The sequence below is a fragment of the Malaclemys terrapin genome, chromosome 3 (genome assembly GCF_027887155.1).
Source record: "Malaclemys terrapin pileata isolate rMalTer1 chromosome 3, rMalTer1.hap1, whole genome shotgun sequence".
NCBI lineage: Eukaryota > Metazoa > Chordata > Testudines > Emydidae > Malaclemys > Malaclemys terrapin.
In genome coordinates this window covers 31,994,639-32,009,454 of record NC_071507.1, presented here as the reverse complement: position 1 = coordinate 32,009,454, position 14,816 = coordinate 31,994,639, and the positions used below count along the sequence as shown (strand labels likewise).

General features: G+C 41.8%; 1 protein-coding gene across 6 annotated transcripts in view; it reads left to right on the top strand.

Moving 5' to 3' along the window:
• The window catches only part of ASB3 (ankyrin repeat and SOCS box containing 3), a 120,738-nt gene that overhangs the window by 38,083 nt on the left and 67,839 nt on the right, over positions 1-14,816 (top strand). For all 6 annotated transcript variants that reach the window (XM_054024457.1, XM_054024459.1, XM_054024458.1 and 3 more), the window contains 2 exons: positions 9,464-9,675; positions 13,077-13,235. In XM_054024457.1, the coding sequence (XP_053880432.1) occupies positions 9,480-9,675; positions 13,077-13,235 (355 nt within the window). In that variant the 5' untranslated portion in view covers positions 9,464-9,479. The remainder of the gene's footprint in view (positions 1-9,463; positions 9,676-13,076; positions 13,236-14,816) is intronic.

Genomic DNA, 14,816 nt, shown 5'->3' with positions numbered 1-14,816 from the left:
AACCAGTAGGTGAACACTTCAACTTCCCTGCTCACTCAATAACGAAGAAGTGGGCTGTAGTCCACGAAAGCTTATGCTCTAATAAATTTGTTAGTCTCTAAGGTGCCACAAGTACTCCTGTTCTTTTTGCGGATACAGACTAACACGGCTGCTACTCTGAGACTTAAAGTGGCAATTCTTCAACAAAAAAACCTTCAAAAACAGACTCCAATGCGAAACTGCAGAACTGGAATTAATTTGCAAACTGGACACCATCAAATTAGGCCTGAATAAAGACTGGGAGTGGAGGAGTCATTATAAAACCTAATTTTACCATACTCATTTCCCCCCACTCACACCTTCTTGTCAACTGTTTGAAATGGGCCACCCTCATTACCACTACATAAGTGATTTTTCCTCCGTTGGTATTCTACTGTTAATTGAATTGTCTAGTTAGACTGACCCCCCACCTGGTAAGGCAACTCCCATCTTTTCATGTAGTATGTATAAATATACCTGCTACTGTATTTTCCACTCCATGCATCTGATGAAGTGGGTTCTAGCCCACAAAAGCTTATGCCAAAATAAATGTGTTCGTCTCTAAGATGCCACAAGGTCTACTCGTTGTTTTTGCTCATACAGGCTAACACGGCTACCACTCTGAAACCTGTTACTTGTTTGAGATGCTGTGCATGGACTTAAAAAGTGGCATGGGGTCTTGTGAGAGTAGAGTTTTGCCTTCATGTCTTCATTAAAATTTTCTCTCCGTTATCATGTGCAGTATGCTGTCCCTTCATTTTCCACTCTAAAACCAGAATTGTCTGTGCACTGTGTGTGTTTCTGAAAAAGGATGACACCAGAGCATCTGAGACATCAGATGTGCTGGAGTCCTTTCAGAATAAGACCTTATATACAAATTTAAATAATGTTTAGTGGTAATGTACTTATTTAAATAAGCAGTGTAATTTAGTGGTTAGATCATCAGAGCAATTGGGAATAATGACTCAGTTCTGCTGCTGACTCAGCATGATGTTGTGTACATTAGGGAAACTTTGCATAAAGATCCCACTCTTGCTAATGCCAATTCAGTTCCGTTGCTGTTAGCAACATTGGAAAGCATAGTGTAGACAAGCTGCTGGGTTCAGATGGTGTTTTAGGGTTTGTCCACACAATGGGTTTATTTCAGTCTAACTGGCATTTTTTCAAATTAAAATGGACTGCATCCACACAACACAATTCTTCTGAATTAACTGGCTAGTTAGTGCAAACTGGATAATCCACTTTAATTCATTCCAAAATTAATTTCCAGTTGGAATATTGTGTGTAATTAATATGGAGTTTGTGTGGCTGCATCAGTATTTCAAGTTAATTTTTCAGTCCTCCCACTGGTCGGACACTGCATTGTTTTACACCAGGACTGAACTGTCTGCTCACCTGTGTACCCTTTGCTGCACAGGGGTCATGATGACCAGATGTTACCTCCCTATTTAAATGCTGGTGTGCAGCCAGAAACGCTCTGTTTGTGATTACACGCTTCTGGAGCATTACAGCAGTGCTATAGCAACCATGCCTTGTGCGTCTGTGGGGAGTCTTGCAGAGATCATGGATTTTCTTGTGATCTGGGGGAAGGAATTGGTGCAGTCCTGCTTTAATAGTAGCCACAGTAATAAAAAAATATTCAAGTATATAGCTAATCAAACGACCAACTGGGGTCACTCCTTGGACTTCGCTCAATGCTGCAATAAAGGGCAGAAGCTCCGTCAGAATTATAAAAAAAAACAAGAACAGAACGAGGACCTTTGGCCATACTCAAACTACCTGCCCCTACTTTGAGGACCTGGATAGGATTGTTACCATCTAGGCCACCATTGAAGCTCAATATGTTGTGGAGAACACCAAGGAGAATCTTGACTAGTACTTTGAAGTGGAGGATTCTCTGCAAGCCAGGATTTCTTTCCCATGCAAGACCCCAAGCCTGACCTAGAGGAACAGACTTCTGATACCCAGGCAGATACCAGACTGACAGTTTTGAGGAGGGGACCTCTGCCTGTAAGTATTACGTGCTATATTACAATAAAATGTGTAGGTCATTTTAACATATTGTTCCAGGTGCCCAATGGAAGCCACCAGTTTGTGTGGATGAGAGCTCAGCTTCTCATCCCCACTTCCCTTTTACTCAGTATGGTAGCTGTGCCAGGGAATTCCAGCTCTGGAGGGATTATATCCCTGATATTTTCATTTCTCACAGCCATCTGCCACCTCATCTCCCTCATGCTCCCTCTCCTGGTCAACTGCCATGGTCTCCCAGGCTTCCTGCCCTGGTTAAAGTAGGAGTGCCAGAGTGGTTTTTTAAAAAAAACAACAACCAAACCAAAAAAAAAAAAAAAGCATATAATGCAGGCATGTTTATTGAAGTTACAGAAAAATAATGCAGCATAAAAAATACTTTGTTTCAGAGTTTGATCAATGCCCTGAGCTTTGAGCTGTCATAACATTTCATGAGGTATGTTTCCAAAAGGGTGACAATAAATGCATAGAGATGCATAGGCACTTGGCTAGCTGTAATAAGACCATCAACATTGTTAACAATTACAGCAGAACTGTATTTAGCAGTACACTTTGTGCATGTTGGCAGGTGATTTTAAACAGAATTTAAGGCAAAGATAATGCTGTATATTGGCAGAAACACTGCAGAGTACACAGCCTTCTTAGGATTACTTCTGTGGGTAGCCTACCTCTTCCAGTCCTGCAGCATTTCTGGGGGTGAATAAAATCACTGCATAGATTTCTGGTTTGCTCATCCCCTTTTTCAAAAAGCCTCTTATCTGCCTCTGTATTAAGGTTGCATTGTCCAATACTAGGACTGCCTGCAGAAGTGGACAGGCAGACAAAGTATGGCACCTGCAAACATCCTAGCTCCTGTCCTCAGCCCAGGTAGACCTCCAAATCCTTCTGCCCACCCCTAGGTTCCTTGCCCCTGCAAACCACTAGTCCAAACCCCTGAACTCTGCTGCCCACCTTAGCCAATCATAGCCAAGGCTCCTGTACAAAGGGAAATTCAGGTGAAACACTTATCTCCCCAGTTGGCAAGAGACTTGAAATAGCATTCTAGAACTGAGGAGAAAGCATCATTTTATAATTGTTGCCATGGAAACTTGAATCACTTCAATAACTACTTGTTCTGTTTCTCAGCTGCCCCTGCTTCTGCATCTGACACCCTATGGCCCCCAAAGGCAGGAACATTGTCAAATGCAGAATACCTGATCAATCAGAAAAGGGAAGACCAAAGGCGAAGCGTTTGGGGACTTTGTGACAGCATCCCAGAAGTGGGATAAGAAGACAGAAGAGTAAAGGGAAATTCTTCTTTCAGAGAGACAGGACAGAGGTTCTCCGTGCTGACCGAGAGGAAGGCAAAAAACATGCATAGAGAGGGAGAGATGCTGATACAGCTCCTGGAACACATGCAAAACCAGACTGTCTTGACTGAGAACATGTTGGCACAATGTTCTGCTATAGCACCACAATCCCAGCACAGACATGTTCTGCAGCCCATAGAGAATAACGGGTACTGGGAGCAGCAGTACCCTTCTCAAAACTCAAGCCACAGGCATTTCCCTCTCCCCACCATATCACAGGACTCTGGAAACAGTGACTTCTGGGAACCCTCCTTCACCCTTACAATGACAGATGATAGTTTCTTTTCATGCCATCCACAACCCAAGGCAAAGCCACCATGCAGAAATCCTGCACATACAGATGCTTGTGACAAGTGTAGCACCAGAACTTTTTTCTAATGTGGTGAATATCTGCACAATGATGTTGTATAAAGTTTGTGATGTTTTGCATTGTTTTCACTGTTTTACGTTGTGGTTCATGTTGCAATGGCTAAAAATGTAGTTTTGTTCAACTAATGTTTTTGTTTGCACTGCTTGATGTTCGGTAATGGTTAATTTTGATAAAAGTTCAATAAAGGTACATAAAATACCACATATCCTGTACATGTAACAAAATACTCTTCCAAAAAAGTACCACAAAGTATTTAAAAAGCAAAACAAACATCTGTTTAATTAAATCCCTACACACACACTAATGAAACCATGCCACAATTCAGCTGCTAGTCTCAAAGTAAGTGCACAGGGTGTCCTTGACCGTGTGGCCTTGACTATTTGCTGCAGTTTGCAGAGGGAATCTCTTGGCTGTTCATAGTATCAGTCATGAAAGTATCTGGACCTCCATCTCCTACCCATCAGTGAGGCTCTCACAGATGTTGTGCAGACCATAGCAAGCAGTTGTCACATATGGTATATATTGCTCAGCAGTCTTCAGCCTCTCCCTCTCAGATCTCCAAACACACAGTCCATTGTTATTCTTCAGTTACTCAGGGTATATAGTAGAACAGGTCCTTTCTCTTGTTCAAGTGTCCAGGAAAAAGCTTTATATATAAATCAGGGGATTAGAAAAATAAGATGAGTCTCCAAGAATGATGGAGGGAATCAGAATACTGTTAAGGTCCAAAGAGATCCTGCAGCAACTTTTTCCTTAAATAAAATGTGTGATTTTTGAAAGATTCTAGTGTCATGGACCTTTCCATACCATCCCACGTTAATATTGGTGAACCTGCCACAGTGATCAACTGCACCATGGAGATGTACTCATTCTTTTAATGAAGTCTGAGCTCTGGGGGTGATGAAAATGGATATAATACCTCAAATCGGTGTTGCAAGACTTAAGCAATCAATGTACCCTAGTGATGTCAGCTTCAGCAACCTTGTATTTTTTTTTCTGTCATGCCCCCTTCTGTGCATTCTTCCATGTTCCCTTTAAACCTCTTCTCAAAATTTATTTTCCAAATCACCTCCTTTTCTTCAAATGATTGCTCATGTCAATTCCAAGTAGATGTGTACGCGTCGGCTGCACGATCGATGGAAGGTTTTTCCACTAGTGGTACCTGTTGGGTCAACTGTGGAGCCTCTGAAGTGGCGCCATTATGGCGGCGTATGTAGGTTCCTGCCGACCTGCCGCTTCTGCAGTTCCTTAACGCCAGTGACTGTCGTTGGAGCTACTTCGTTCTCTTGCTTTGCTTTTCATAGCGAACGTTTATTCTTGTATTGTATATAGTTCTACTTAGTATAGTTTTTCTAGTGTTTTAAGTAGTTAGTTCATAGACTAAAAGAACAGGAGTACTTGTGGCACCTTAGAGACTAACAAATGTATTTGAGTGTAAGCTTTCGTGGGCTACAGCCCACTTTTTTGGATGCATAGAATGGAACATATATTGAGGAGATATATATACACATACAGAAAGCATGAAAAGGTGGGAGTTGTCTTACTTAATTGGCCTCTCAGAGTTGATAAGACAACTCCCACCTTTTCATGCTCTCTGTTCTACCTTTCTTGGAAAGTGGCGTTCCTAATGGCTGTAACATCAGCGAGGAGGGCGTCTGAGCTCAAGGCTTTGATGTCCGAGCCCCCTTATTCCATGTTTTATAAGAACAAGGTACAATTGGGGCTGCACCCAGCTTTCCTCCCAAGGTAGTTTCGCAATTTCACGCGAATCAGGACATCTTTCTGCCAGTGTTCTACCCTAAGCCACACGCCAATGACAGGGAACGCATATTTCATTTCCTGGATGCCAGACAGCCATTAGCCTTTTACATTGAGCGAACGAAGCCGTTTAGGAAGTCGATGTAGCTCTTCATCGCTATTGCCGAAAGAATGAAGGGTCTCCCTGTTTCATCCAGGAGAGTCTCCTCTTGGATCATGGCCAGTATCAGAACATGCTATGACCTAGCAAAGATTCCAGCCCAAGCATTGGCAGCACACTCCACAAGAGTGTATGCTTCATCTGCAGCATTTCTGGCATAAGTCCCAATTCAGGACATCTGCAGTGCAGCAACATGGTAGTGTATCCACACCTTTATGTTGCACTATGCAATCACACAGCAGGCTAAAGATGATGTTGCATTTGGTAGAGCCGTGCTACAGTTTGCAACTCTGTGAACTCTGACCTCTCTTCTGGGGGACTGCTAGGGAGTCAGCTATTTGGAATTGACATGAGCAATCACTCGAAGAAGAAAAAACAGTTACCTACCTTTTGTAACTGTTGTACTTCGAGATGTGTTGCTCATGTCCATTCCAAGACCCACCCACCTCCCCTCTGTTGGAGTATCCGGCAAGAAGGAACTGAAAAGACGGTGGGTTGGCAGGGACCTATATACACTGCCATAAGGGTGCCACTCCAGGGGGCTCCACAGCCGACCCGACTGGTACCACTAGGGGAAAAACCTTCCGATGACTGTACACATGGTGCGCACACACCTACTTGGAATGGACATGAGCAACACATCTCGAAGAACAACAGTTACGGAAGGTAAGTAACTGTTTTTTCCATTTCACTATTAAAAATCTCACTCTTGTCAAGTTGCAAACAAGAAGAAAGTTATAATATAACTGACAAACAAGCAATCTGATGTAATGGAATCAAGTTGTGCAAATATCTTACCTGAGTAACCTCATGTTCTTATTATTGTAACCCCTGTCTATCTGAGGTATATATTTTGCCCTCATTACTGTAATAATATAAAGGTATTTAAGGCATTGCTCTGCTCAGCATTGCGAGACCTAAATGATGTAGACAGCTAAGTCTCCATGGCTAAGTCACTTTTTGAAATAGGACTTAGCTGTCTAAGGCTATGTCTACGCTACTGACCCCTGAATCGACACTCCGGGGATTGATGCACTGGGGTCAATTTAGCGGGTCTAGTGAAGTCGACCCTGCTACTCTACCCCAAACAAGAAGAATAAGGTAAGTTGACTGGGAGTGTGTCCCGTCGACTCAGCATTGCGTGAACCCCGTGGTAAGGCGACCTAAGCTACATTGACTCCTGCTACGTTATTCACATAGGGAGTTGGCTGATGTGATTGCAGAGCCATTGACCATTATCTCTGAAAATTCGTGGCAGTTGGGGGAGGTCCCAGACGATTGGAAAAAGGCAAATAGAGTGCCCATATTTAAAAAAGGTAAGAAAGAGAACCCGGGGAACTACAGATCAGTCAGCCTCACTTCAGTCCCCAGCAAAATCATGGAGCAGGTCCTCCAGGAATCCATTTTGAAGCACTTGGAGAAGAGGAAGGTGGTCAGGAACAGTCAACATGGATTCACCAAGGGCAAGTCATGCCTGACCAACCTGATTGTCTTCTATGATGAGATAACTAGCTCTGTGGATATGGGGAAAGCGGAGGACATGATATATCTCGACTTTAGCAAAGCTTTTAATATGGTCTCCCACAGTATTCTTGCCAGCAATTTAAAAAGGTATGGATTGGATGAATGAACTATAAGGTGGATAGAAAGCTGGGTACATTGTCGGGCTCAACAGGTAGTGATCAATGGCTCGATGTCTAGTTGGCAGCTGGTATCAAGCGGAGTGCCCCAGGTGTCGGTCCTGGGGCTGGTTTTGTTCAACATCTTTATTAATGATCTGGATGATGGGATGAATTGCACCCTCAGCAAGTTTGCAGATGACACTAAGCTGGGGGAGAGGTAGATACGCTGGAGGGTAGGGGTAGGGTCCAGAGTGACCTAGACAAATTGGAGGATTAGGCCAACAGAAATCTGATGAGGTTCAACAAGGACAAGTGCAGAGTCCTGCACTTAGGAAGGAAGAATCTCATGCACCGCTACAGGCTGGGGACTGGCTGGCTAAACAGCAGTTCTGCAGAAAAGGACCTGGGGATTACAGTGGATGAGAAGCTGGATATGAGTCATCAGTGTGCCCTTGTTGCCAAGAAGGCCAATGGCATATTGGGCTGTATTAGTAGGAGCATTGCCTCAGATCGAGGGAAGTGATTATTCCCCTCTTTTTGGCAGTGGTGAGGCCACATCTGGATTATTGTGTCCAGTTTTGGTCCCCCCACTACAGAAGGGATGTGGACAAATTGGAGAGAGTCCAGTGGAGGGCAACGAAAATGATTAGGGGTCTGGGGCATGTGACTTACGAGGAGAGGCTGAGGGAACTGGGCTTGTTTAGTCTGCAGAAGAGAAGAGTGAGGGGGGATTTGATAGCAGCCTTCAACTACCTGAAGGGGGGTTCCAAAGAGGATGTAGCTAGGCTATTCTCAGTGGTGGCAGATGACAGAACAAGGAGCAATGGTCTCAAGTTTCTGTAGGGGAGGTCTAGGTTGGATATCAGGAAACACTATTTCACTAGGAGGGTGGTGAAGCAGTGGAATGGGTTACCTAGAGCGGTGGTGGAATCTCCATCCTTAGAGGTTTTTAAGGCCCAGCTTGACAAAGCCCTAGCTGGGATGATTTAGTTGGTGTTGGTCCTGCTTTGAGCAGGGGATTGGACTAGATGACTTCCTGAGGTTTCTGCCAACCCTAATATTCTATGATTCTATGATTTACCACGGTAGGGAAGACATAGCTTCAATCGCTTTAAGCTTTGCAATGATGAGCAGAGCATGCCTTAACTACCTTTTAAAAATCTGGGCATGAACATCTCACAGTCTATAATGTATTCATCCTCACAATACCCCTCTGAGGCAGCAAAGTACAACAGTGCACTGAGACTAAGGCCTGGTCTACACTAACGAGATACGGCGATCTAAGTTATGCTATGTAACTTAAGTCAACATAGCTTAGATCAATTTACAGAGGTGTCTACATGATGCTCTCCCATCGATATAGCTTCTGCCTCTTGGGAAGGTGGAGTACTGAAGTCTATGGGAGAGCACTCTCTCATTGACTTAATGTGTCTTCACCAGACAGCCTCAATCAGTGTCTGCTGCATTGATTACAGAAGCTGGATTTAGCCGGCAGTGAAGACAAGCCCTAAATGATTTGTCCTAGGTCACATGGGAGGTCTGTGGCAGAGTAGGGAATTGAATCTGGATTTTTGAAGTCTTAGGCTAGCACCCTAGCCACTTAACCATCCTGCCTTACCCTCACCTATTTTCCCTGTATCACCTGTTTTATGTCTGTATATCTGCAATCAGATTCATGCAGAGCCTGACTGAAATCTGTAAGATGCTACATGGGTGGAATGGTCTATGCACCTCCAATTGCAGGATCAGGCCAAAGGTTTGTATATTCTTTTGGCCCAAGGATTGTGTCTTTACTTGTTAATATGAAGTATGTCTTGAGTGTTCAAAAATTAGTAATTTGTAAAGCATTTGAGAAATGGTATCTTTCATTCAAAGATAAGTGCAAAGTATGTATTATCCAGGGATAGTGTCAAGATAAACCAGTTTCAAAACAATTTGAAGAAAGACTTTAAATGTCACTGAAACACAAAGCAAAATTTTACCTCCCAGGATGGCAATAGTGTAAATACTGCCTAAAATTAACCCAAAAAGGGAGTTCCCATTAGATGAATTAAACTGGGCAGACCTGACAATCTTGGCTCAGATTTTAAGAATATGTTGTCTGTTGTAATTACAGACTTGCTGGACTAATAGTAACTTTTTTGCCCTCTATTCTCAGAGTGAGCTGAGGAAGGATGGATTTCACAGAGGCCTATTCAGACAGATGCTCCAGTGTTGGACTTGCAGCTAGAGAAGGAAATGTCAAAAGTTTGAGGAAACTAATTAAACAGGGATACAGCGTTGATGTTCCTGATAACAGAGGGTGGATGCCAATCCACGAAGCAGCATTTCACAACTCCAGTGAATGTCTGAAGTTGTTAATTAATGCAGGTAAGGAAAACTTGATTCAGGATGAGGCAAGTTATTTTTATTTTCCCTGCTCACTTCCCCTATAAATAGAATATACTGTAACATAAGATAAACCAACCTCATTCACTTTCTGATTTCTTTTGTGAATTTAAATGTGGTTAGGGTGAGAAAAAATATATGATAAAAATGGCACCTTTCTGCTCAAGGGTAGGAATACTCTATGGATGTCTTTGAAATATATATTCTTACTTTTCTGGAAAAAAAAGTTTTCTCTATTGTTAAGCACTGCTGATCGAATTCTGAGATCCCAAGTGGAGTTTGCAGTGCTGAAGTAGTAATTATCTTATTATATTACATAAAAAAAACATGTTAAAAGAATGTTATTTAGGTTGCAAAGTCAAGCACTCATAAATAATGAAATGCCAAATTTAAGGTTGCCAGAATAGACCTGTTTACTTCAGATGGAACAGGAAATGCCAAACATTCTGTTCAAGTGGGGTTTACAGCGCAGGCTTTCTTTATCTCATGGACTCTGGTGATAATGTACATGTACAGCATTAATGATCATACTAGGCCTAATTTGGCCTACAGGCAACTTTGGTATTTTGACATAATGAGTCTGTCAGTCCCCAGTAACACTAACTGTCCTACCTGATGTGAGCTCCCATAACAGAGGTCAGATCTTACATCTGAACCCAGCATCATTGCATTTGATAGTGTGGATGCTGTCTGGTTAACTACCATCGGAAGAAGCTGTTCAGCTGAAGTCCAGAACATATTGGTGCATAGCCAAGGCCCTCATTTTCAGGGAATGTATTGATCTTTATTACAAAAACTAAAGAACAGGTGAAAATTAGTGTAAAAAATTAATTTCAACGGTTTTCTGGATGTAAATATCAGGGTTAATATTGGGGGAATGGGAGGACAGAAAAAAAAAACAAAATAAATAGAGAAAAATATAAGAATACTTCTGACCCAGCTCCCCATTCTGGAAAGAGATGACAGCTCGGTAACTTCAGAACTGGGTGTCAGGTCCAGGGGATTGCCTTGGGGTCTGCCCAGGTTACCTATCTGCCATCTTTCCTTTTGGAGCAGGGTCTGGGGAGTTCCAGCGTTTCCTTTTTTTAGGAGTCGAGCACTGACATCCATAGGGTAACCAGATGTCCCGATATTATCGGGACTGTCCAAATACTGGGGTTTTGTCTTATAGAGGCAATCTATTACCCCCCACTCCCATTGCCGCCCCATCCTGATTTTTCATACTTGCTATTTGGTCAACCTAGAAATACCCACACACACATGTGCATGTGTACCTTCCACTACATTGCCTTACTTTAATAGTCTCACATTTACATTTAGACTAATGTATTAGTAACATAAACACATCTATATAATATAATATATTGTTTTTTTTTTAACATAATCAGTATTCTCATGTACTTGTGTGGTTCAAAATTGGTGTGAAAATTGGTAAAAACTTAATAACTTTTGTAAAACCTGGGAAATTTTTGGTAAAAATGGTAAATACCGAAAATGAAGGGCCTTGTGCATAGCAGAAAAGACTTGATAGGCGACTTGTGAACTAAATGGAAGAGGTGTTCCCTATTTGGAAAGCAGAACTCCACCTGACTCCCTTAGGAGTCTTGATTCCTATGGTTCAGGACTATCTGCTATCCCTAAAGCATTCAGGGCTATCCATCAGCTGCATAAGGGTACAATTTACAGCAAAATCAGCTCATGATCCTCTCATTCAGGGTCACACCCTACTGTTTCCCAGCCTACTGTTGCTAGATTCTTCAGGGACCTCACTCATGTTTCCCACAGTCTGGGAGCTTCCTCCTTCCTGGAACATCAGTATCATTTTAGTTGGTTTAATGGGGACCCCTTTTGAGCCCTGAGCAGCTTGCTCTTCACACCATTTATCTATTAAAACTGCCTTTTTAGTTGCTATGCATCAGTACAAAAGGGTAGGGGAAATTCAGGTCCTCATGGGTAGTCTTCCTTACATTGTTACATAAAGACAGTGACTCACCCTAAGTTCTTACCAAAAACGATCTCAGATTGTCATTTAAATTATGTGATTCACCTGCTGCTTGTCTTTCCCAAGCCTCACTCAAACCAAGGGGAAGCCAAACTGGACCCCTTAGTGTGGTTAATGCTCTCTTATATTACTTAAGCAGAAAAGACCCTTCAGGAATTCGCCAGGCTATTTGTAGCATTTCCAGATAGGGTGAATAGTCAGACAATAGCTATCCAAAGATTGTCTAGATCAGTGTTTCTCAACCTTTTTGATACCAGGGACTGGCTTGCTGTGTCAGAGAGATCTTGGGGACTGGCGCTTGTCCACAGACTTGTCATTGAGAAACATTGGTCTAAATCAGTACGGCAGTGTTAGTGTCAAACTTTCTAAAGGGTCACAGTGAGCTTTCCCACTAACCTACTGGGTTTCAATGCCACTCACCCAAATTCGGCCTGGCTGCCCCTCCATCTGATGGCATTGTGACTTGGCACAGAAGGTCACAGTGCCCACCAGCACTCTGATGCTGAAGCTGAGAATTACTGCCTGGAAACTTTGCAAATATTTAGATGTATGTGCTTTTAAAAGGTTTCCTAGCCTGTGCACGGTTAGACAGCAGAATCAAAGGCCTGATTCCTTTATTGAGATCAATATATTAATGGCCCCAGTTCCACCTAGATTACACTGGAACATCCCACTTTATAAATGAGGGGGATGGAAGACTCCAAGTTTTAAAAAATAATAAAATTGGCGGGAGGGAGGGCTGATTGAAAAAAAGTTGAGATCCCCTGGCCTAGACTGTATTAAATCATGCTGCACGATAGGTAGTTTAGATCCACCCATGCTAGTTAGAATCCATTCCAACAGGGCTCAGGCAGCCTCTGCAGGTTCTTTGAAAAGGATCCCTATTTTATATTTTCAGGGCAGCTATGTGGGATGCAGTTTACACTTGCAGCCAACACTATTCCTCAGTTGAAACCTCAAAAATCTGATGCCTGCCTTGGCCAAGCTGTCCTGCAGTCATTATTTAAATAGGACTTCTAATACCAACCTCCTGACCATGAGGTCTTGCTAGTCATCAGAAGTCGAATCCATGTGGACAATCACTCAGAGAAGAAAGAACAGTTACTTACCTTACAATAACTTTGGTTCTAGAGAGGTATTGTCTGCATGGATTCTACAACCTGCCCTTGTTCTCTGCTACCATGGAGTCATATACCATCTGGATTGTGTCTTGGTGAAAGAACTAAAGGATGGTGGAGCCTGCTTCACCCTTTGTGCCCTTGGGTGGGGGTTATGAGGGGATCCAAGGCACAGGAATCCTGTAAGGTAAGTGACTGTCCTTTTTAGAATTTCATGTTAGAAAAATCTTTTTTAATTCTTTTTTAATTCTCCTTATTCTTAGCTCCATCTGATAACTACATAAAATCAAAGACATTTGAGGGTACATGTGCATTACATCTTTCTGCAAATAATGGATGTTTGGAAAGCATCAATGTTCTCTTGGAGGCAGGAGCTGAGACTAATGATGTTACTTATGAAGAAACTACTCCGCTATTCCTAGGTGATGTGTATATATATATATATTTTTTTTTTTTTTAAATCAAAATCAAATATGTAGGAAAAAGTCATGGTATTACCCCACAATTCTTTCACTGTCCAGCAAGTTTCATGTTCTTTTGTGGCCTGTATAGTGGCATGCCTTTGATTCTGAGATGCAGACATTGCTGAAAACTTCTTTAACTTTTCTTCTATTCTATCTCAATGCATCTGATTCAAACAATGTTTTTAAAGGGAACCCACAAAGTGGAAAACTTTTTATTTTATCCCTTTTTGTTTCTTTGAAATATAAACAAAGACTGGAAGTTATATGACTTTTAAATGTAAGTCGTCTTTGTTTTGTTTTATTCCTGCCTATTCTTACATTAGAAATTCAGGTCTGTCCACTCTTGGTCTGTCCACTCTTACTCCTAGAAGACTTGTGCATGTTTATTTATACTATTAGCATACTGATATTTCTCGACTATGCTGGGGGTTGTTGAGAAAAAATTCCTGTCTTTAAATTGTTAACTTCAGTGCAGCTCCAAGCCAAAATCCTTACAGCTGCCAGCATTTTTAAACAACCTATTGATTAGAACTTTCATAAGCTGAGTTGGACAACATTGTATTAAAGAGTCATTGGCTGCGGGAGCCTTGTCTATGATAGTGCCCCTTCGGTCAATATTCGTCGTGGATCCCTGCTGGAGTTAGCAATGGCAGAACATTTTTGCTAAAAAAAATCCATACCATATACAAAGCCAGATGACTGGAGGACTAGTAAGACTTATGAGGTCATAGGAGTAGGAGAGCAAAACTTGAGCAACTGACAAGGGAATTTTTTTAGTCAGCCCTTTTAAAAACATTTTATTTTATTTTATTTTATGTTTACACTACCTAACTCAAATGCCTGATAAGTAATTGGGAGGAAATATTTCTCTTTGTAAAAGGTTCTGCAAATTCACTTCTTCAGTTGAGAGCTGTTCCTATTCCAGTCTGCCACAGAGTCCTGCAGAAAAACACAGAAGAGAGAGCTTGATATTCTTGATCTTTCTAAGTTTAGGAAAAAGCTCATCCCTAAAGGGGGTCTTCAGCCATACCTTGGAATCTACAACCATGATTTCACCCTCTTTAGATTATTATTATTACTCACAGTCACAGCTCACATACCTCTTCAGTCTCCACATGGAACATGCAACCTTAACTCTGACCACAAACATCAGCTATTGAAAAAACATAACATCCCATACTCCTTCACTTACATCAGCTAAATCAAACAATTAGAAATATTACAAATGGAAACTTCCCAAAATGATAAACAGTATTACAGACTGTTTCCACTTAAAACAATTCTTTCCATTTACCATACTGTAACACAACACTTAAATATAGCTCTCAATTTAAAAAAACTCCATTGTCATGCACACTAACCAGCTACTTCCACAAACATCAATTCAACATTCTGAACAATTGTAAATCATCCATTTTAAACCAGTCAACATGTTGCAGTTAAAAGTTGCATGTTTTGTGTGGAAGTGGAGGATGGAGGCACTTATGCTATGATGTGGGTGTGGCAACATGGAGAAGGTGAAATCATGGCTATAAATTG